Genomic DNA, 21,885 nt, shown 5'->3' with positions numbered 1-21,885 from the left:
ATTCTGAGACCCAATCTCAAAAAAAGAAAATCTTCAAACTGGGTGTGGCGGTGGACACCTGTGGCCCCAGCATTAAGGGAGTGAGGGGAGGAAGAGCAGGAGTTCACGTCATGAGCTAACAGGGAGTCCAGGCCAGTCTCAGAGACAAAGAAAATCACAAAATCCAGGCTGGGCTCGGGTGGCACATACTTTTAATCCCAAAACTCAGCAGGCAGAGGCAGGTGGATCTCTTAGTTTGAGGCCAGAGTGGGCTACATAGAGAAACCCTGTCTCAAAAAAACAAAAAAGAAAAAAAAATTGTAAATCTAAAAGAAACGAAAGTATGCCTCTCCACAATCACATGGTTTTTGTTGTTGTGGGTTTTTTGTTTTGTTTTGTTTTGTTCTTTTGGTCTTTTGAGACAGGGTCTCTACATAGCCCTGGCTGTCCTGGAACTCATAATGTGGATCAGGCTAGCCTTGAGATCTGCCTGCCTCTGCCTCCAGAGTGATAGGATCAAAGGCGTTCTCAGCCCAATTTCACATTCTTGAAAGTGATAAAATGGGTTTGAGCCATTTCTCCATCTGGAGAGGGGGGACGAGGGTGGTGCACACCTTTAATTACAGCACTCAGGAGGCAGAGAAGCAGGCATGTGGATCTCTGTGAGACCAGGCCAGCCAGGCTATGTAGAGACCCCGCCTCAAAATCAAAAGACAAAACAAAACAATAGGACAGAGAATGAATGAAAACTGATCATAGTGGGAGATGAACTGAGTATAGGGAAAGCAATAAACTTTACCTATCAATGGGTGGGTCATTTGGAATGTGAATTCTATCTCCAAATGCCGTCAAGACAGACCAGCTCTGTGTCCACTGATTTTCAACAGTCATACAGCTGTACAACCAGAATCACACTTAAGATAAAGGGTTATGTGTAGTCCACCTAATTTGAGCACTCTAGAAGCTGAAGCCTGATGATGTCCAGTTTGAGCACAGCCTGGGCTACATAGGGAGATCTTGTCTTGCGGAAGGAAGGTGAGGGAGAGAAGGAGGAAGAAGGAAATGGAAGGAAACCAGATGCCCTCCCCTCTCTGAAGACCAGGGTGGCAGGTGGGTGAAAGAACAGGTTTGGGGCTCCCAGGGACACTGAGGCCAGGGGAGGGGCTGAAGTTGGTGAAGTTAGGGTAACAGTGGTGAGGAGTGCTGATCTCAGCTTTGCCTGCTCTGTGCTCAAGCCAGCAACCACACCAAACTGCCCTAGCCTTCCAAATCTCCACCTTCTCGAGAATTCCATGGCCACCCCAACCCCTACCTCTCCGGGGACTGTGAAGGGCTCCGCAGTGCTCTCCACCCAAGGCTGACTGGCTGAGGGGAGACGGTAACAGTGGGCAGGAGGTGGGAGGGAGCCTCGGTTGGAAACTGGTGTCCATGAGCTCAAGGCTCCAGGGATGAGGGATGGCAGCTGTGACTGGGCAAGGATGGGGAGAAGGATGTTTCCTTCACCAGAGGGTGAACCAGAGCTGGCAAGGAGACTACATGGAGGCAGAGGACATGGGCCAGGAAAGGACCTGAGTAGCCTCAGGGAGAGAAGGGCGTGGGAATGAGGACAATCAGATGCTGTCTCCAAAATCGAGCCCTAGGGCTCCGGAGAGACGGCTCGCTGCTCTTGCAGGTGCTGTTACAGTTCCTGGCACCCATGTCAGGCAGCTCTCCACTCCAGCTTCAGGGGAGGGACGGGTTCCTCAGGCTTCCGAGGACCTGAGCATGTGGGTGGTGTGCGTATACACACACAAATAAAAATGTAAAAATACAAGAAACAAGAAGGGAAGTGTCTGGAGCCTGAAGAAGAAGCCCACACCTCCTCTTGACCCTCCAGGGCTGGGAACTCCTCTGTCAGCTCATCACGGGCCCTTCAGGACCGGCTCGGTCTGTCGCCAGCCTGGGCTGGCCACAGACTTTCTGCTGTCTTACTCAGAGCACTCAACCTTACCAGCTTTCCCAGGAGCCAGCTTCCTCCACACCTTGATGTCTTCTTCACATCCCTCTTCCAGGACGCCATCTTCCCGGAAGTTCTCTACCAGTGACCCCTAACCCTTGGAAGCTCAGCTATTTTTCTGACCCCTGTTCCACTCGCCAGGGTTTCTGTCCTTGATCAGTTATAACTCCATGATCCCACATACCACAGCCACGGAAATGTCAGTCTGCACTGGGAGTGTAATTACTGCGCTTTACTGAAGTAAAAACTTGGGCTCTTGGTTTTCTCAACTCTGATACATCTGATTGACATCCTACCCCCCAGTCCCTTTAACACTGGTTCCATCTTTCCCGATAACCTTCTGATCAAAAGGAGACAAAATTTACTGCCAAGCCCAAAGACATTGGCAATCATCCATGTCTAGTGTCTGGTGGTCTCAAGTGTTCAGCTCCTTCTCTCTCTCTCTCTCTCTCTCTCTCTCTCTCTCTCTCTCTCTCTGCGACACATGTAGCTCAGGCTGGTCTTGAACTCTCTATAGTTGAAGTTGATCTTGGACTTCTGATCCTCCTGCCTCAGCTCTTCACGTCTATTGCCCTGAGTGCTAGGATTAAAGACATGTGCTACCACTCCAAGCTGAACATTCATTCTTGGAAGCCCTGGGCTACCACATAAAAAGTCCAGGGGTCTAGTAGAGAGAACATGAGGAGAAGAGAGCTGAGGCTTCTTGGAGAACAAGGGTCCAGACATCCAATGACCCAGCTGGGTTCAGCCTTCTCCCCATCAGTTGTGGGCTGAGCGACCACAACTGAGCCTTCTGAGACCCTGGGCAAATTAAGTTCCTCCTCCCTTAGCTTATTCCCCTGAGTATGTTGGTTACGGCTATGCCAAAGTATCTAATGCAATTCTGTTCTGTGGGTCTGTTAATAAGCCCAAACACAGATGCAAAGGCCCAGTCTCATGAGCCGTAAGTACAGGACACCCACAGTTGAATTCACCAGGCAGCCATCCTCACAGCATGGGGTGGAGGCTCACCTGAGGTCACATTCTAGCTCCATCCATCTGCCCACCTAGCTCCTGGAAGCCCTTCAACAAACCATGAGAGCTGGGTATGGCGACTCACATCTCTAAGCTCAGCACTCAGAAGGCTGAAGCAGGAGGATTGTCACAAGTTAGAGGCCAGCCTCGGCTACATACCAAGACTTGCTCTCAAAACAAAACAAGAAAGCAGCCAAGCGGTGATGGCGCCTTTAATCCCAGCACTCGGGAGGCAGAGCAGGCGGATCTCTGTGAGTTCGAAGCCGCCTGGGCTACAGAGTGAGATCCAGGACAGGCACCAAAACTACACAGAGAAACCCTGTCTCGAAAAACAAACAAACAAACAAAAAAAGCAAGAAAGCTAGGTATAATCACAACACTCATAGGTTCAAAGTGATAGGGAGTTTAGGGCCACCACCCACTAGGTGGTGGTGACTCACTGATCCCCCTCACCTCTAACTAGAGCAGGGGTCAACCTTCCTTCTACTCTCCCTGTCCTTTCCTGAACCCAAACAGCACAAACTTCCGATTCCCAGATGACAGGCAGCCATCCAGCGTCTGGAGGAAGTGGTACACACACACCCTGCAGGTCTCTGAAGGAGGCGGCAAGCTTGTTTGCACTGGCCCGTAGCAAATGAACCCCCACCCGCAAGTACACGGACGGAGGGAGGGGTCACACAGAGGCCAAGTAGGCAGGTCCAGCATTTGTGTGTCAGCAGCAGTGGGTCCGGAGGGGATGAGGGCATCTGGAGCCCTCTGTAGTTAGAGGGCGTTTGTGGGTGCAGATGACCGCTCCTCGGAAACCCCAGGGTCCTTCACCATGGATCTGGCAGCAGTTCCCAAAGCCGAGTGCCACTGGAGTCAGATAAGTCCGCTGAGAAGATGCTGGGGCCTGGAGGCCCAGAGCCCAGCGGTGGACCCCCACTCAAGGCCTCCAGCCAGTCCAAGGAATCTGTGAGGGCCCTTGGAGAAGGGGACAGGGAGCTAGAAGGGGATGGGAGTGAAGAAGAGAAGACGGAAGAGAAGCCTTCCGAGTCCGGGGAGGGAGACAGCACGTCAAAGGAGCCAGGGAAGTCCAAGGGGATGGGAGGCAGCAGGTCTGCAGGAGGAGTGTGAGCTTTAGCGGGGGCAGGTCCTGCTCACTGCTCTTCCCATTCCATTCCTCCCTCGGACCCAGGAGTTCCCAAGTCCAGTTCCTCCCCTAAATATGGGCTCTGCTCCTACCATCTGGCTCCACTTGGTCTTCAAGGATGTCATCGATGTCCCGGTTCGGAAGCAGCTGTGGATGAGCACGCGACATGTGACCCCGGGTCCGGCTTAGGTCCAGAGCCCAGTCCCCGGGCACGCCCCAGCCATGCATCCCCTTCCACCTGCGCCCTATGGATGGCTTCCTGCAGCTCCTCCTCCAGAGTCAGGCTGGCTGGAGAAGATGTTGGAAAGGGAGTTGGAGCTGGAAGTAGAGCTGAAGCTGGAACTGGAGCCGGAGCTGGAGCAGGAGCTGGAGCTGGAGCTGGAGCAGAAGCCGGAGCTGGAGCTGGAGCTGGAGCGAGAGCTGAAGCTGGAACTGGAGCCGGAGCGGGAGCGGGAACCAGAGCCGGAGCTGGAGCGAGAGCTAAAGCTGGAGCTGAAGCTGAAGCTGGAACTGGAGCCGGAGCTAGAGCTGGAGCGGAAGCCGGAGCGGGAGCTGGAGCCAGAGCTGCTCTCAGGGGATCCGCAGCTCCAGAAAACCTCAGCCTACGAGTCGCCGCATTTGCCTTTACCTAGAACCAGGAAAGATGGGAGTTCCATTATCCCGGCACATCAGGCGTGGCTCTGCCCCCTGGCCCTGACACAGCCCTTCCTTGGCTTCACCCCAATGCTTTTTATTTTTTAACATTTTATTTCACTTTGTGTGTGTGTGTGCATATATGTGTACATCAGAGGACAACTTTCAGGGTTAGTTCACGGCTCCCACTTTATGGGTCTCAGGGATAGAACTCAAGTAGTCAAGCTTGGCAGCCAACGCTCATTCTCCCTAAATAAGCTTACAGGCCCCGCTCCTATCCTTTCCTTGGCCTCTCTCCCTTAAACCACGCCTACCGGTTCTGACTCCAGCGGGCTATCAATGGTTGGCCACGCCCCCAGGCTTTAGCGGCCTCCCTTAAGACCCGCAAGTCGCACCTCCTTGCCAACATTTCATTGGCTATTCTTTCCCAAGGTCTCGCCCTATTCCTCTTTCTCTTCCCTTGATTGGTCCGTGCGTGCACGGCCCCGCCCTCACCGTGCCCGACCGCCGGGCTGGTCCCAGCGTCTTGGGCTTGAGGCGCGGCCAGGGAGCAGCGGCCTCTTTGTCCTCACGCCGGGGTTTCTGCCGGTCTCTGGGCGGGGCGCCGCCGCGCATGCGCTCCAGGAGCATCGCCTTGGTCCCGGAGACTGGGAGTCCCCGCAGGCGCAGCTGCTGCCGGAGCTCGGAGACCTGAGGGGCGGGGGCGGGGGAGGAGGTGCTGGGCCAGCTTTTGGGAGCGACGACTAGGGAGCCAGCAGGCAGGAGCCGGAACCCAGACCGACTGCCCCAGAGCAGTGGCCGTGGGTTTGCAGGTCTGGGGCCAGCCCTGGGACACTGCAACTCCAAACTCACCGTCAGCTCTTCCAGTTTAAGGGTCTGGAGTTCCAGCTTGTGTGAAGGGGGTGAGGGACTGGAGTCTCCTGATGAGCAGGGCTTCATCCTAGCAGCCGGCGAGATGGGGTGAGGAAAGGGTAGGATGCGGGGAGAAAGGCCGTTAGGGACCTTAAAAACAGGAGCCTCGGAGGATGCGGGAGAATGAGGACTTCTGGACCTCCTGTGGGCCAACAGGACTGGGTTTGTGGGTGTGGGAGATGTGCAACCGTGGTGTCTCCGGCCGAGGGCTGGGAGCATGCACAGCCAGGGTTCGGGGGAGGGGGTTCCAGGGCAGGCTCCTCTCCCTTGCACTCTGGGACGGGGGCGGGGGGGGGGGCTGAGTTTCTGGGTCCCTGGAGAATAAAAATGAGAGTCCTACCGAGGGTGTGGCCTCTGTGAGTTTTTCTCTTCCCACAGAGGTGGCCCCGGGGGACCCAGGGTTGACCCCTCCTCTTGGAGATCTGTCCTAGGCCCTTGGCTCCGTTCCGGAGGCATGTACAGGTGATATGTCAAGTTCCCCCTGACCTTGGGCTCCTTCCAGTGTTGAGAGTTCCTGGAAGATTCCTGAAAGAGCAAGTGAGGCCAAGGTTGGTGGTTTGGTGGCCCACCACAACTGCCATCCCAGCACCAGGGAGGCCGGGGCAGGATGGAGAGTTCCAGACCAGTCTAGGCATGCAGTGAGCTTGTCTCAAAAACAAAGAGAAAAAAAACAGGGACGATGCTTCAGCTTGGTCCCCACCTTCCTGGCCTATGAAAGGTGTAGTGTCAGCAGTGGCGAGAACCAGGACTAGACCGATTGACTGTCCTGGGCACTTGCCCTCTGTCACAGCTCACCTTCTTTGGAGACCTCCAGGGACAATAGGCTGGCTCAGGGGACACGATGCCAGGGCTGACCAGGAAGGAAGCAGGAACGGGGGGCAGAGCTGGAGCCAGAGCGGGGCCTGAGGCTGAGATCCACGGATCTGAAACTGAAAAGATAGTGGAGGACCCTGAACAGACCAGCAGACAGCAGGCTGGAGAGGATGGAGCGGGACTACTGGAAAGGAGGGCCAGCCTGGAGCAAGGAACATAGCCCAAGTTGTCCAGCTGGGTTCCTGGACACACTTTTGAGAAAGGAAGAGAGTTTTGTCCTCAGTCAGCGAGGGGTCTGTTTGCTTCGGATCACAGCTATCTAGTGTATTCCTGGGACAGAACCAGGTGACACCTGTACCCCTGATCCCAGGGGAAATGGACGGGCCAAAGAAACTATATTCGGATAGCTGAGTGTGGGAGAGGCTGTGATACCTGACGCCACCAAGGAAAGACTGGGGTGTCTGGGGTGAGAAAACTGGGGAGACCTCGATGGGTGGGGTGGCCCAACTGACTCCTGAGTCCTCTGCAAGTGACAGCTGGGATTTCACTGTTTTGAGGCAGGCGTGGTCCTTGGGGACTGAGGCCACCATCCCTTCCCTTTGGGGGCCCACACTTACTGCAGTCTTGATTCCGTCTGTGGATCCGAAGCTGCAGGACTGTGTGGAAGGAAAAGGGAGGTGGGACAAGGAAGGGGGGAGGGAGTGTCCGAAGCCTGGTTGATGGGTGGGAGCTAGGTTGTTGGCGGGACACACGTGCCCAGCCCCTTCACACACCCGGGGCGGGTGGGCGGGAGGCCTATTCCTGCTCCCTTCCCAGGGCCTCTTGCCTGCTCCTGCCAGCAAAGCATCTTGGGCCAGAGCCACTCCTGAGGCTGAAAGCCAGCCAGCCTGCAACCAGGAGGCAGCCATGCTCCTGGCCCCACCTGCCACTTCAGGAGTCTGTGCCCACCCTGGTACAGTCGCCATCTTGCCATCAACACCTCGCTTCCTTTTACCCCTGCACCCCCCTCTGTGTTAGCCCTGGTGTTCCCCGCAGCCAGCACCCTGCAAACCTACCCCTGAGGCTCCAAGCCCTCTGGACTGGTTTGCACATCAGCCGCTTTCATGCTTCCAGAGCTAGCCTTTACATGATTTTCCACCCTGGCTTACTCTTCCCTGGCATGCATCCACATGAATGCTACTCACATTCTCAAGCCCTGACCCTCTGTTCGGGAGCAAAGATTTTCCAGTGCACATTTCTGCTCCTCTCTTGAGTGTTCAGAACTCTTTGAATTGGCAACAGACCACGACTAATAACACTTTCAAGGCTTGATAGCTCTCGGTCCCCCAGCCATGTACCCACGCCACTCAGGTCCCACTCTGCTCGTCTGCTTTGCCTAGAGATCAGTTTAAGTCCTTTGCAACATCGGCAGTCTTGGGTGTCCCCACTTACAGCTTAGCAAGCCATGTGCACACTCATCCACCACTTTACTCCACGGCATGAATGACCTTGTGCGTGAGCTTCAGGGGTCCCTCCACCCACCCAGGAGGAGTGTCACTGGGACCCTGGGCCCTGGATCCAGGACCCCTCCCCACATGCTCTTAGACAAGCAACCTCTCACCAGAGCGGAACTTGGAACGGATGATTTGGGAGCGCTGAGAGGAGGCTGCCAGGGTCATTGCCAAGGCTGGGGTGGAGACCTGGACAGAGAGGAAGGCAGGGCCGCTGGGGAGCAGGGTCAAAGTGGATGACAGGCCGTTGTCATTTGGGGGAAATTCGGGAGAGACGGTAACTGATTAGAGACAGAAGTACTGGGCCAGATCTTCTGGGGGGCTGGGAGGTCTTACATATCCAGGTCTAAGGGAGGGCAGCTGGGCCCTAAACCCCTGGGTCTGAGAAAGGAGGGCTGGGACCAGGACCCACAGTGCGAGAGACCAGGGAAAGGGCTTGGACACTTAGGACTGAAGTAGAGGGCTGAGGCCTTGAGTTCTGGGCTTCAGGAAAGTCGTTCTTGCTCGTGGACTACTGGGTCTGAAGGAGGGTTGGGGCCTGGAGTTCTGAGTCTGAAGCAAGAGGGGCTGGAGTTTCAACTCCTGGACCTTGGTGGTATAGGAAGGACCTGAGTCATGGACTCCTGCATCCTAAGGAGAGCATTGGAATCTGGGCCTCTGGGTCTTTGAAAGTGCAGGAAGCGGTCGTCTGGACTCTGAATCCTGAAGGAAAAGGAGGTTAAGGACTAGAACTCCATGCTCTTAGGGACTAGAATCCAAGATTCTGGGTCAGCAAGGGAATCAGGGAGGCTGACGGGTGTCTGGGAAACGCAGGGGTTCCTGCAACAGACACCTGAAACAGAATTGGTTGAATGTCATGCACCAGGCTCTGTGGGAAAGGTATTTGGACCAGGAAGGGAACCCAAAACGGCGAGTGAAGGGTAATAAGGAGGGTCCCTGTCTCCACCCCAGGGGCTTCTCACCAGGTGGGCTCCGCTCAGCTACTCAGCTGTGCCTTGAAGCGGGTGGAGTCTTGAGGACCGGGCTGGAGACCTCAGGCTCCGCCCCACCAGCCTGGGGCCGCCCTCGACTCCCCTTTCTGGGACGAGCGGGAGCCCTGGTAGCGGGCCACGGATCAGCAACCCTGTCGGGACCCAGAGAAGGGGCGGGGCACACACGCGGGGAGGACCGGGGCGGGCTCACTTCGAGGGTCCCCCTACTGTCTCCGCCCTGGCGTCCCGGGCTGTTGGGTTGGGTGGGGCGGCCACAGGCGACAGACGGGAGCAGGTGCAGGGGCTGGGACCAGGGTGAGCAGCAGCGGCAGGTGGTCGTGTTCAGACCCTGCCGGCAGGTGCCACCTGTTCTTTTCTCCTGACGCAGCAGAAGGTGTCAAATTCCGAGGAGGGGAAAGTTCAAACAGGAGGCCCAGACCCCTGGTTCTAAGAGAGGAAGGGGCAGGAGTCGGGACTCTTGGTCTGGGAGAGGAGGGCTGGGGCTTGGGCCGCTGGGCAAGGAGGAGAGCTGAGGTCTGCATTCTTGCATCTGATGGAAGAGGACTAGGACCCAAGGGTCTCTGCGGGTAAAAGGTGCTGGATGTGGGAATTCAGCAGTGTCACAGTAGGTAGACAGCAGCGAAAGAACCGGGGGAGAAGGCTGGTTTGGATTTTGTGGGTAGGAGGGAGCTGGCCCGTTCTGGCTGGCAGTACACAGGGTCTGATACTCAGCAGAGCACGGTCTGGGCTGTGTTCCGAGGTGTGTGGCCAGAGTTCAGTGCTCCAGGGTCACATTTCGTGCTAGAGGGCAAGCTGAGGCCATTGCTAGAAATATCTCCCCAAACTCGGCAGACACCCAATGTTTCAAGCATAGGCCCTGCTACCTTAAAAACCATCTTCTCGAAGGCTCCCAAGTCTTGACAAGCAAGGTCAACACCACAGATACTTTTATTACTTCTTGGCATTCACACCCCAAGCCCATCTTCCCACAGTCCCATCGTCTACCAGACAACTCAACCTCCCAGCGGTCTACGCGGGAAAACTACAACTCCCAGAATGCTCTGCGCCCGGGCGGGCTCGCATAAGAACAGATGCAATTTCAAGCTTCGCGCGTTCTTTTGTCATTGGTTTTTCAAGGCGTCGCAGCCACCGGGGGTCCGTGGCGGTGATTGGCTGGCAGCTCCTGCTGCTCAAGATCCCAAAGGAGGCGACGGAGCCTGCGTAGTTCTCGGTGCAATGCGTCATCTGTCACCAGGCCAGTGAGGCGCAGGCGCGAGCTGCCCAGGGGCAGGATGAGAGGAGGGTGCGAGGAAAAACTTTCAAAGATATCTCCTGTGAGGGTGAGGAAGACCGAATTAGAGACTCAGCGTGGGTATGAGGTGGCCTAGTGCCTGAAGGAAGAAAAAACTGCAAATCCCAGCATCCAATGTGATTCTCTGGGTCCCAAAGCATGATGCGAGTTGTAGTTAAGACTAGGGAAAAAAGGACCATTACTAAAGCTATGTAGTTGGGTCCCTGGAACCTTGAGGATGGGCCGGGAAATCTTGGAGGGTTAGGGTTAGGTCTGTGGAGGGAAGAGGCTAGGAGCTTAAGTCTAAGTAAAAAATAATTGAATACGTGAACTCTTCTTAGCGTACTGGGAAGGGATTCCAGAGTAAGTTAAGCCCTACTACTGTGTTACAATCTCAGCCCGTAGTCTTTAAGTCTTGCTGCATCTGGATCCAGCAGTTTTAAGTTCTGGGAAAAGAATGGTCCCAGATTCTCATCCAGAATCCTTGGTAAGAAAGAAGCTGAGGACATGGAAAGAAGACACCTCAGTGCTTGTTAGCCTATTTTTGCATACCTGTGTCCACAGCATCTCTTTCTGCAGGTGGTGGGTCCCAGGATGGAGGTGGTCCACGGCCAGGACCCAGCTGGTAGTGGCTGAGGAGGTGGTGGAGCTGAGCAGGAGTCAGGGTGGGGTAGTCAGTCCGTAGGCTGCTCCATGAAGCCTGGGGGAAGACCAAGTTAGAAGTCTATGGTCACAGCTGGGCCCGGTACAGAAGGCCTGACATCCCAGCTTCTTCTTCTTCTTTTTTTGTTTTGTTTTGTTTTTAGAGACACGGTTTCTCTGTTGCTTTGGAGCCTGTCCTGGGTCTGGCTCTGTAGACCAGGCTGGCCTCAAACTCACAGAGATCCGCCTGCTCTGCATCCTGAGTGCTGGGATTAAAGGCGTGCGCCACCACTGCCCAGCGATATCCCAGCTTCTTAGGAGCCTGAGGCAAGAAGACTCAAAGTCCAAGGCCAGTTTGGGCAACACAGTGAGTGAAACTCTATCTCTAATTTAAAAAGTAAAAAGAGGCCTGGAGACGTAGGTCAGTGGTGGAGCATCTGCCCAGCATGTGCAAGGCCCTGGGTTCAGTCCCCAGTACTGTAGTAAGACATAAATAAGTGAAATTAAGGGGCTGGAATGAAGGCTCCGCAGTGAAGAACACTTGCTGCTCCCACAGAGGACCCAGGTTCAGTGCCCAGCACGCACATGGTCTGTAACTCCAGTTCCAGTGGATCTGTCTCCCTCTTCTGGCATTCATGAACACGGGCACATATATCCATGTAGGCAAACACTCATACAAATAAAGATAAATCTTTAAAAAAAAAAAAAAAGTGAAGGTCCAGTGTTGTAATGAACGCCTTTAATCCCAGCACTGGAGAGGCAGAGGCAGGTGGATCTCTGTGAGCTCAAGGCCAACCTGGTCTACAGAGTGAATTCCAGGCCAACCAGAGCTACATAATAAGATCTTAGGGGCTGGAGCGATGGCTCAGAGGTTAACAGCACTGGCTGTTCTTCCAAAGGTCCTGAGTTCAATTCCCAGCAACCACATGGTGGCTCACAACCATCTGTAATGAGACACCCTTTTCAGGTGTGCAGGCAGAACACTGTATACATAGTAAATAAATCTTTGAAAAAAAAATAAGATCTTAAAAACAAAACCTAAGCTTGTGTGATCTACCTGGTTCAGTTTTCTCTGAAAGACTGCCAGTCGATATTCTTACTTTGAATGGGATGTCTGTTGGCACTGTTAACCACAGTTCCTAGCATGCAGCTCATATGCAATGCATAACCATCACTTTCCTCAGACTCAAACCAGATTTTGGCTCAGCATGTCTAAGACAGGACATGGGGAACTATTTCTAGCAAGTCCCACCAGCATTCAGACATTTCTGTTCAGTCATTCTGATACTGACTTCTGTAGCTGCCAGTGGTCCATCACGACATCTAATCTAGGGTTAGAGATGACTTGGGGTCCCAGGAGGCTGAATACAGAGGATGACTGAGCTGGGCGGAAGAATCGAAGGTTAGTTAGGCAGAGCCATCGGGAGTCACCTTGAGCAGGGAGGTGCGGGGCACACACAGCAGGTTCACAGCAATGGAGAGTTTCCGGAAGAATTCGGTGGCAATGTCACCCAGCCCCGCCCCCTGCAGCCAGTCCAAAACGAGATCCAAGTTGGTTCTAATCTGGACAGCTCGAGACCATTGATAGAAAGGTCGGCCTTGACCTGTGTAGGAAGGAATGAGAGCAATGAATGGACCTACTTCGCAGACAAAGTCCGACTGGAAACCAAGCTGCCCAAAGCTGAAGCTACCCAAAGCTATCCAATGTTGGCCTGGATTGGGCCTGGGTGGTTCCTGGCTGCTCCCAGCCCAACCCTCACCTCGTTCCATCAGTGAGTTGAGAAGGGATGCATTGGAGAAGAAGAACAAGTAGCCAAAAGTCTGGGACACGAGGTCGGGGTGCAGCTCACACTGGCTGGTCAGTTCTAGAGCTGCCTGGAACACACCCAGTGTAGGCCTGAGTCCAGGCGGCATGGCCTCCAGCTCTGCGCCAGGCCCTGGCAGCTCTGCCCCAGCGGTGAAAGGGTTACTGTCCAGGAGAGCTGGAAGTGTTGAATAAAGAGTCTGGGGAGACACAGAGGCAAAAAACTTCAGGGTGACAGCCAATGAAGACAATGGGGAATTCAATAAAGGGCTTCTGGGAGTTGTAGTCCATTCTCCCTTCACCATTCCCATGGGGCTCCATGATCAAATCCCTACTTTGTAGATGGGTTTCTAGCAGGTAGAAGGTCTCCTGGAACAACTTGTGCTGAGAAATGTTTTCAGGAAGTAGCTTAGATATTTTAAGAGCATCTCTCATGCATTTATGGGGTTTGTAGTTCTCACAGAGAAGACAGTTCAGGCAGGACAGGACACTGGACAAAAAAGTGCCTTCTTTAATCAAAGAAATTCCAGAATTTCCAAAAGAGATTAAGAGAATGGAGAGTCCCGAAGTAGGAGCTGGGTGGCAGCCAGCCAATGGAAAGTGTGATCACACCAAGCACAGGAAATGAGGTCAGTGACAAAGGAGACATAGGAGTGTACTTGCCAAAAATATACAGGAAGTACAGCCTCCGAGGTAAGGGCTTCGCCATCAAGGCCACTCCAGGAGGCTACAGAGCGCGTATTTTGGGAGATTCCCTCTTATTTTACAGATAGGGAATCAGGCATACCACAGCCGAAAGCCCTGCTTAGTCCAATCAGCAATATTAAGGTCAAAGGTGGTAGAGGGGAAATCAAGCCCCACCATAATCCTTCAGTGAAAAAAACAAAACCAAAACCCTAGGCTCAGAAAAGGGAATGAAGCCAGAGATGCAGGAAGGGATATCAGCAAATACATATAAATACACAACTTAACAGTAAACTTCAAGAGTGTAAGCTTGAAAAAAATAGTGACTGATAGAGGAAATGAACTACTCACCTGGACAAGACTTGAGGAGAGCAGAGGCAGGAAATGAACCAAAAAAGGAAGTGACGTCAGCCACAGGAAGTAGCGTGACAAGAGCAAAGAACTAGGGAGAGTCGGGAAGTGACTCCAAGGACAGAGAACTCTTGGGTCCCGAAGGAAGTGATATCAGAGCAACACAATGTCCGTTACAGAGAAAGTGAGAGTGTTTCGAAAGGGAAGCGGGAGCAAGGCCCACCTTGGTGAGGTAGTAGACAGACTGCTGGAAAGTACACATGATGACCTCATCCAGGAGGGCCAAGGCCTCATCACACAATTCCAAGTCATTGCAGAGCTGTGCGTCTGAGGACAGGCCTGGGGGTGAGAGGGGGACAGAGGCTGGCTGCTAGAGCCTGGGTGTCCAGGGTCAGGGTCTGACGGGAAGGCAAAGCGGTCCTGGGCTTGAGCTCACCCTCCTGGTCAGCCTCTTTCTCCATCTCTAGAACTTTCTCCTGAACGAAGCTCAGCAGCTCTGTGGTGTTGGCCATCCACAGTATGAGGGGTCGCAGCTCCACAGACACAGCCTCGGGAGTCAGAGGCACCTCAGGCACTCCCTCTGGGTGGCTGAGGAAAGAGGAGGGATCCCTATGACTTTTGCTCAATTCCTAATATAAAGACCAAACTCCAAGGCCTGAGTTCCCCCACTCGCTGATGCCACAGAACTTGCACTAAGGCACCATGGAGCGCCGAGCCCTAGTCCCAACCCCGTGAGCCTCCAGACCTGGGCGCCCCAGCTTTCTCTTACTTCTCTGGCTGGCGGTCTCCAATTTCTTTAATTTTTTCCTGTAGAATAGTAAGATAAGAATCAATGTAAGGAGGCTGGATTGGGGGGATCAGGACTCTGTAACTTGGTTTGCCTAAAAGCACCTTCCTTGTGTGCTCCATAGCTATTTCAGTGTTTTCATATGTGTGGGTGCACATGTATGTGGAGAGGCCTGAGGTTATGTTGGGCGTCTTCCTTTCTCACTCTCCACTGCGCTGAGGCAGGGGCTCTCCCTGAATCTGGAACCTGCTAATTCCAGCTAGTCTAGCTAGCCATCTTGTCCAGGGAATGCTGTCTCTGCCTTCTGGTTGTGGGATTACAGGTGGCCACCATGTCTGCCCAGCTTTTACATGGGTTCTGGGGATCTGAACTCTGGACCTCAGGCTTAGGAGGCAAGCACTTGATCCACTGAGCCATCTTCCCAGTGTCACAGACATACACACCTTTTTTTTTTTTAAGACAGGGTCTCTGTGTGTAGCACTGACTGACCCCCAACAGTGCAATCCTCCTGCCTTTGCCTCCCCCAAGCGCTGGAATTACAAGGGTATGCCACCACATCCAGCTTCAGGCCTTTTAGCTTTTTATTTCGAGATACTGTCTCACTGTTGCCCAGGCACTGGTCTTAAACTCTCTCTGTAACTCAGGCAGGCCTTGAACATGCAATCCTCCTGCCTCAGACTCTTTTGTAGATGGAATGGCAGGTCTGTGTCACCGGGCATGGTTCCCCCATTCTAACTCTAGGGTCACAAGTCACCTGTTTACCTCATTTCCCTCCCTTCCCGTGGAGTTTCTTCTTACCCCCAAGAAAATCTCTGACCCCTCTAGACCCTCATTCTGGATTATTCCTTCCTGTTACTTCTACAGTGTTGGTCCCACCGATGGATCTTCCTAGTTTGTTGTTGCTGTTACTAAGTTCCAGGCCCAAAGGGCTGACCCATGCAGTTCCCATGCTTCTCATCCAATGGCACCTCCCCCACATCCCAGAATGCTTTTCTCCATGATTCCACAGCTCCAAAGGGGAGACTGACCCAAAATGATCTTAAGTTCGTCACCTGGGCAACTTAGTGAAACCTTTTCTCAAAATAAAAACTAAAAGGAGACCGGGTGGTGGTGGGGCACGCCTTTGATCCCAGCACTCGGGAGGCAGAGGCAGGTGGATCTCTGTGAGTTCGAGGCCAGCCTGGTCTCCAAAGCGAGTTCCAGGAAAGGCGCAAATCTACACAGAGAAACCCTGTCTCGAAAAACCAAAAACAAAAAAAACAAAACAAAAAAACTAAAAGGAGGGCTGGGGTGTGGCCCAGAGTGCAGTCCTGTCTAGAATCCCTCAGTGAGGGGTTGAGGAAGAGGCTAACACTAGCACCTGCCCAGAATCCATCTGAGGGACTGGGCAGATGTCCCAGCCATACAGCACCCGCCTGGCAGGCTATAGGATCAGGGATCTAACCCAGTACTACTAAACAACTCTGAAACCAAAGGTAGGTAGTTCTTGAAGCACAGTGGATGAATCCAGTACCCTATGAGTGCCCTTAGCTCGGCCCATCTCAAAGCATCATGGAAAAAGTAGCTTTACTTGCTCAAGGCTTGAACGGAGAGCTAGCTGGTTGAAGTAGGAGAGAGAAGTATGAAAAACTTATGGGGCGAAGCAGGAATATGGCAGAAATGACCTGTGGAGCAGGTGGGTGGCTGTTGATGGGAAAGCGTCGGGGTAACGGAAAGACTTGTGGGACAGGGGGCCGCTCACCCAAACGGCCTCTTTAATGAGCCGGGCCAGGCGGCCCAGCAGGCGCGGCAGATGGCCCAGCTCCAGCTCCCTCGCCGAATGCTGCACACACAGCGCCAGCAGCGTGGCAGGCCCGAGCGGGGGCAGGTCCCCTGCGCCTGAGGCTGCAGAGCGCACGATCTCGCCCAGCAGCGCCTCTTCCTCCCGTGGTCTGAACCGCAGCACCGGCTCGCGGCCATCCAGGTAGGCGGCCAGCGCCTCTCCGCGTTCCTGCAGGCCACGGCCACACAGGCGACAGGAAAAGGCCCAGCCCGGGCCGGGTGGCGCGGCCCCGGGGCGCGCGGGCAGCCAAGGTGGCCGAGCGAGCCCAGAGCCCCCGGCGCGGGGGTCCTTGTACATAAACAGGAAATGCTCTCCCAGGCCCAGCAGGTCTCCGGGGTGCAGCTCCGCCTCCCGTAGCAGAAGACAACCATTGTGCGTCACCGGGGCGCCCCGGGATGGGCGCACCATGGCCGGGGGTTCGGGGCCGGCACGCACCGTGCAGTGTCGCGGCAGGATGTCTGGAGCGTTGAGGAAGGTGTCCACATATGGGGCTGGGGACCCGCCGCGGGACGATGAGGGCCCGCCTCGGCCGAACACGTGCTGCTCTCGGGTCATCACATACACCACGAAGTCCTAGAGGAAAGCAGAAGGAGGCGATGGGTATGTCCAAACAGCATCCTTACCCACACTAGACTCACTCCACCACACCGCCTCTAAGTGATGAAACCGCAAGGGAGGTTTCCTGGGTTCTCAAAGGGCTCTTCTGAGCATCCTCGCCCATGAATAACCTCTTCCAAGACATTTTGTGGTTTCATCCTTTTTTGGGAAAAAAAAGTTGGGGTGGGCGGCAGCGCCACAGTGTTCCTGTAGCGGTCAAAGATAACTTGAGAATCGGTGTTCTCCCTTCACTGTGTGGTTCCGGAGATGTAACTCGGATCTTTGGTCACGGGAGTGGGTGCTTTTACCGGAAGAGCTATCTCTAGCTCTGGCTCTACCCTTTAAAAATGACCCTCACGGGCTGAAGAAGTGGCTCAGCCATTAAGAGCACTAACTGCTCTTCCAGAGGACCCAGGTTCAACTCCCAGCACCCACATGGCAGCTCACAACTGTCTATAATCCCAGTTCCAGGGGATCTGACACCCTCACACCAAATGCAATAACTCTACTGGCTGGAAGAGGTTTCCAAACAGATCGGTCTCCAATAAATTGTCTTCTCAACTCTCCTGAACGAACTGTGCCGTACTCTTACAGTACCTGCGTGCCATACGGCCCCCACGGACAGGGCTTTCATAGCCATCCTGAGAGACCTTTCCAAGGAACTTGGCAACTCCCATCCATAGCCCTACTTGCCAATTCTTCAGTGTATTTTCCTTTCTGATAACAGTTTCTATCAAAATCGTCCTGGGCAAGCAATGGATGTCTTCATAGAAACATCCCATGAATCAAAAAAGAGGATTCCATTACCTCCATCCAATGAAGGCACACTTTCAAAAAGACCCCTCTCTACAACGGGCTTTCGTTTATTTCCATCCAGTGATGGGACTCACCTCCAAGGAAACATATGTCTACAATGGACTCATCCATGACTCCTTTCTCAGGTTGGAGTTCAAAGATTCTCCCTGTCCGTTAATGGAAGCTCTTGATATTCCCCTCCCAAAGTAGGCATCTCCAAAGACCTCCACAGAGACAGTGGCCCTTTTTAGAAATGCTTATAGATGCTTCAAAGAGTCCCCTTCTTACAGCATGCCCTATTTCATCCACTGAACCGAGAGATAAACTGCATAAGACCCTGGTTTAAAAGTGGACTCTCACCTCCATCTTTAAAACTGGATGCACCAGTTGACCCCCTTCCGAAAACAAACCTACTGCTCATGATCTATGGCCTCAAATATGTAATACATAGAAACATGGCCTGGATGGCGCAGTATGTCATGCCAACTACTCAGGAGGCTGAAGCAGGAGGATCATAAATTCAAGACCAGCCTGGGCAACCGATGGAGCTCCTATCTCTTAAGTTAAAAGGCTGTAAGAATAGTCCAGCAGTACACCGGCTGCCTGGAACCCACCAGGGAAGGCTTGGGGGCCTTGCTCAGGGATAGAGCACCTTGCTAGCAGGTGCAGGGCGTGGCTTCAACCCTCAATACTGCAAAAATAAAAATGCAAACAGGTTTCAGTGCCTCCTGCCTCCATCAACAAGGGGTCAGATGGTTCCCATGTATAAATGTATAGTCTATTTCTCCTATTAAGAAAGCTGCCTTTTCCAGAACAAGGGTCTAGATACCAAAGATGTCCCTGACCTGGGACACAGATTTTCCTTCAAGGAACGGATGTTTGTGAGAGGTTTCTTTCTGACAGCAGACTGGCCTCTGACCAAGACTGTATTTTCTTTCACCTCTGAATGAAAGGAAACATTCACTATACCTCTCAAATGGGGTCTTTGTATCTGACCTACACTTCAGCTCCTACCATGTTTTTCCTATTTGGGAACCTTGTGGGAACTGTCATTATTCTGGAGAGGATTCAACCCAGGGCATTCTTGGTGTGTGGTTTTGTCGGCCACTATGTCTGGTGTGGCTCTGTGAGCAGGGAGATGGTGCTAACCTGAGCATCCTGGTAGCCCTGGAGCAGAAGGAAGTAGGGACGGTTGCTGGGTGCCTGAATGAGGCACTGAGTCAACTGATCGAAGTCTCCAGGGTCTGTCGGTACCATCTGGGTGTCAGCTGCCCCTGGGGCCATGCTAAGTGCCTGCTGTCTACGTTCCTGCTGACGACGCCTCCGCCCCTGCAGACTCAGCTCAGACACACTGCGACGCAGGGACAGATTTTCAGACCGCTCCTTGCCCCCAGACCCAGTGGGGGTCCCCGATCCTGACGCTGGACCTGGACTGGCCAGAGCCGCCCCACCAGATGCTGCCCGAGACCGATTCTTCTGTGTCCGCCAAGATGGGGCGTTAGCGCCTATGGGAAATTGAAAAACACAGAGGCTATTCCCTGGCTCTGGAACTCAGTTTCGCCTGACTCCAACTTGGAGTTGTCAGCTTAGAAATTCATTCTTTTAACAAGCATTCAGGGAGCAGCTCCTGTGTGTCGGGGACCGGTCTAGGCATCAACAATGAGAACTGTCCTCGGGAAGCTGGAAACACCCACCATCCTAACAGTTCTTAGGCCCCAGCACACTGTAGGTTCCCATGGAAGGGGCTGAATGAATAAACATTTTCCACTAAGCTTGTAAGATCTGAGAAACTGGAAACTTTGCTTGTCCCTGGACACCAGAGACCAAAAACATGTGTGGCTCACTCTGTAAGAATGGCCGGGCTAGGCGTGGTGGTGTACTGTAATTACAGCACTTGGGGCTGGGGAAGCAAGCGTTCAAGGACATCCTGGCTCCATGGCAGAATCCTAGTTTGGTTAAAATAAAATAAGCTATACCTCTGTATTTCCCAAAGGGAGAAGGAGAAAAGATATCTTATATAGGGAACGCCCCTTGACCACATTACTGCCCTTACAGACCCTGACTCTAAGTCCCGCCCCAGAGTAGCACCAGGAGTTGTCAACGGGCCCTGCCTCCCTCCCTGTACACCCCATTCCATCCAGCACTTCTAGTCCAGAGTTTGTCTCTCTTTAGGCCCCGCCTCAAGCCGGGCGCCCCCCAGCACTCTTTTATCCCACAGGCCCCGCCTCCTTTCCCTGTAAGCCACGCCCCCGCAGCCCCTGCCCAGGGTCAAGCCCGTCCTTCTACTAGCCCCGCCTCTAGCTCGTGCCCCGCCCCTCTTGACTGCCCCGCCCCAACATCTCCAGGGCCACGCCTCCTCCCGTATAGGCCCCGCCCCACCTCTGTGCCTCCCCCCGCTTACCGTCCGGGTCCGCAGCCCCGAAGGCCTCTTGCTCCAGCCGGCGTGCCTCCTCGCGGCCGCGCAACTCGAAGCGCCGCGCCCAGCCCGGCCGCGCGCGCCACAGGTCCTGCACCAGCAGGGGCGCTCGGCGTCGGCCAGCACGCGCAGGTGCTCGGCGCGCCACTCGCCGCCGCCCACGCCCGCCGCGGGCCGGCCCAGCGCGTCGCACAGCGCGTAGGCGTCCACGCAGCCGCCGTCGCCCGCCCCGCGGCCGCCCGCCAGCCCGTAGCGCTCCAGCGCCTCGGCCACCAGCTCGCGCGCGGTGGAGCGCTCCGTGGCCAGCACGCTCTTGTAGTTGGCGCCCGACGCCAGCCCCGCGGCGAAGATCTTGAGCACGCCCGGGGGCACGGCGGCGCGCGTGGGCAGCGGGGGCTCCGGGGCTACCCCCGCCGCCAGTTCAGGCAGCTTCTTCTCGCTGGCCCAGCGCTGCGCACCCCGGGCGTGCCAGGGCCCCCGGCACCGCCGGCCCCCGAGCCCCGAAACAGCTGCGAGATGCGCTTGGCGCGGCTGCCCGACGCGCCCCCCGCCGCCTTCACCGCGCCCACGCGCCGCAGCTCCACGTGCGGCGGCGGCGGCGGCAGCGGCTCGCTGCTGCGGCTCCCCGTGTCGGAGGACGACGACCTGAGGGGGCACAAGTGGGCGGAGGGGACACAGACAAAAGAACGAGAGAGGACGGACAGACAGACAGGCGCGGGGACAAACCCGGAGCAAGTGACCCCGAGAGAGGGGCGGAAGACACAGAGGAACCAAGAGAGAGGGAGGGACAGAAACTCAGAGACAAAGACCCAGAGAGAGAGGGACACAGACGGGAGTAGTGGGTGGGGGCGGAAAACCAAGATGGTGGGGTGGGAAGAATGGAGGTAAAAGAGATACGTAATAGGATTAATAAAGATATGACCTTTGGTAGGAAACCCCAAGGTGAACAGAGAGGGGAGGAAAGTGAATCCAGTCCCTGGGCCTGCCTAGTGTGTTTCGTCCCGGTGCCCATCCGGCCTGACCCCATGTCTTGGCCCAGCTCTCCCCTCCCGGCGTCTAGATGTCACTGTCCTCCACTCCCACCCCCAGCCCCCTCCAGCTCAATCGTCTGTTTAGGACAGGAACCACTGCCCACCTTTTAGGGTCCCTGGCATGACTCAGTGATAAGCAGGGACAGATGGCAGGCATGCCACAGAGGTTGATCACTTACTTGACAGAGGCAGCGCTGGGCCAGCGCCGCCCCAGTTTGGCCAGCTGCTTTCTGGGGAGTTGATCCACAGGCCCACTGGGAGATGGAGCTTCCCAAAGCGGGGGCTTCCGCCCTCCTTGCGTTCACCAGATAGCATGGCCCTAAGGGAAGAGGGTAAGGCCCCAAGTCCCAAGGCCCCGGGAGGGGGGTGGGGACGGATGAGAGGATGAATTCTAGCTCCTGGATCCCAGGGAGGTAGAGGGGACCCGAACAGTGAACTCCTAGGTCCCTGGACAGGTCATTGCTGTGGCTCTTACCCTGCTTCGGGTCCTGTAGCACCCGGAGGCCCCGGTGCCGTTGGCCTCCGTTAAGTCCCAATCCCTCTGAAAAGTGTTTTCCTCTGCCCGGGCTCCCAGCACTGGGTGGGGGACAGGAAAAGGCAAGAGGAAGCCCGGCAGGAAGAGCGGGGAGGGGGCGTCCTGTGAGGAGACCAGGCCTGGGGGAGGAGATGGGGCAGGGCTGACCCTGGCCTATGCCTCGATTCTGGGCCCACCATTCATGGGCCCC

At 54.9% G+C, this 21,885-nt stretch overlaps 2 protein-coding genes across 3 annotated transcripts; both read right to left on the bottom strand.

The window, feature by feature from the left end:
- Nucleotides 1–3,338: 3,338 nt before the first annotated feature.
- On the bottom strand, nucleotides 3,339–9,795 carry Mamstr (MEF2 activating motif and SAP domain containing transcriptional regulator). Of its 2 annotated transcripts, XM_037199799.1 has the most exons (11): nucleotides 8,932–9,795; nucleotides 8,578–8,671; nucleotides 8,080–8,158; nucleotides 7,097–7,135; nucleotides 6,462–6,595; nucleotides 6,007–6,191; nucleotides 5,607–5,694; nucleotides 5,250–5,444; nucleotides 4,360–4,749; nucleotides 4,214–4,268; nucleotides 3,339–4,088 (listed from the first exon to the last, which is right to left on the bottom strand). In XM_037199799.1, exons 2-11 carry the CDS (start codon nucleotides 8,596–8,598, stop codon nucleotides 3,805–3,807), a joined length of 1,470 nt encoding a protein of 489 aa, XP_037055694.1. In that variant the 5' UTR covers nucleotides 8,599–8,671; nucleotides 8,932–9,795; the 3' UTR covers nucleotides 3,339–3,804. The 2 variants fall into 2 exon arrangements, with proteins under 2 accessions (XP_037055694.1, XP_037055695.1); XM_037199800.1 differs by lacking the exon at nucleotides 8,578–8,671.
- Nucleotides 9,796–9,870: 75 nt separating this feature from the next.
- Rasip1 (Ras interacting protein 1) lies at nucleotides 9,871–21,563 on the bottom strand. The gene is given in 14 exon segments (XM_028859235.2): nucleotides 9,871–10,272; nucleotides 10,784–10,931; nucleotides 12,305–12,477; nucleotides 12,634–12,877; nucleotides 13,936–14,051; nucleotides 14,149–14,300; nucleotides 14,482–14,519; nucleotides 16,241–16,894; nucleotides 18,863–19,218; nucleotides 20,115–20,231; nucleotides 20,234–20,590; nucleotides 20,593–20,774; nucleotides 21,340–21,397; nucleotides 21,400–21,563. Coding segments are annotated over 14 exon segments (2,871 nt in total). The 5' UTR covers nucleotides 21,476–21,563; the 3' UTR covers nucleotides 9,871–10,072.
- Nucleotides 21,564–21,885: the final 322 nt, after the last annotated feature.

Source organism: Peromyscus leucopus, chromosome 1, assembly GCF_004664715.2.
Source record: "Peromyscus leucopus breed LL Stock chromosome 1, UCI_PerLeu_2.1, whole genome shotgun sequence".
Taxonomy (NCBI): domain Eukaryota; kingdom Metazoa; phylum Chordata; class Mammalia; order Rodentia; family Cricetidae; genus Peromyscus; species Peromyscus leucopus.
This window is presented reverse-complemented; position numbering and strand designations above follow the sequence as displayed.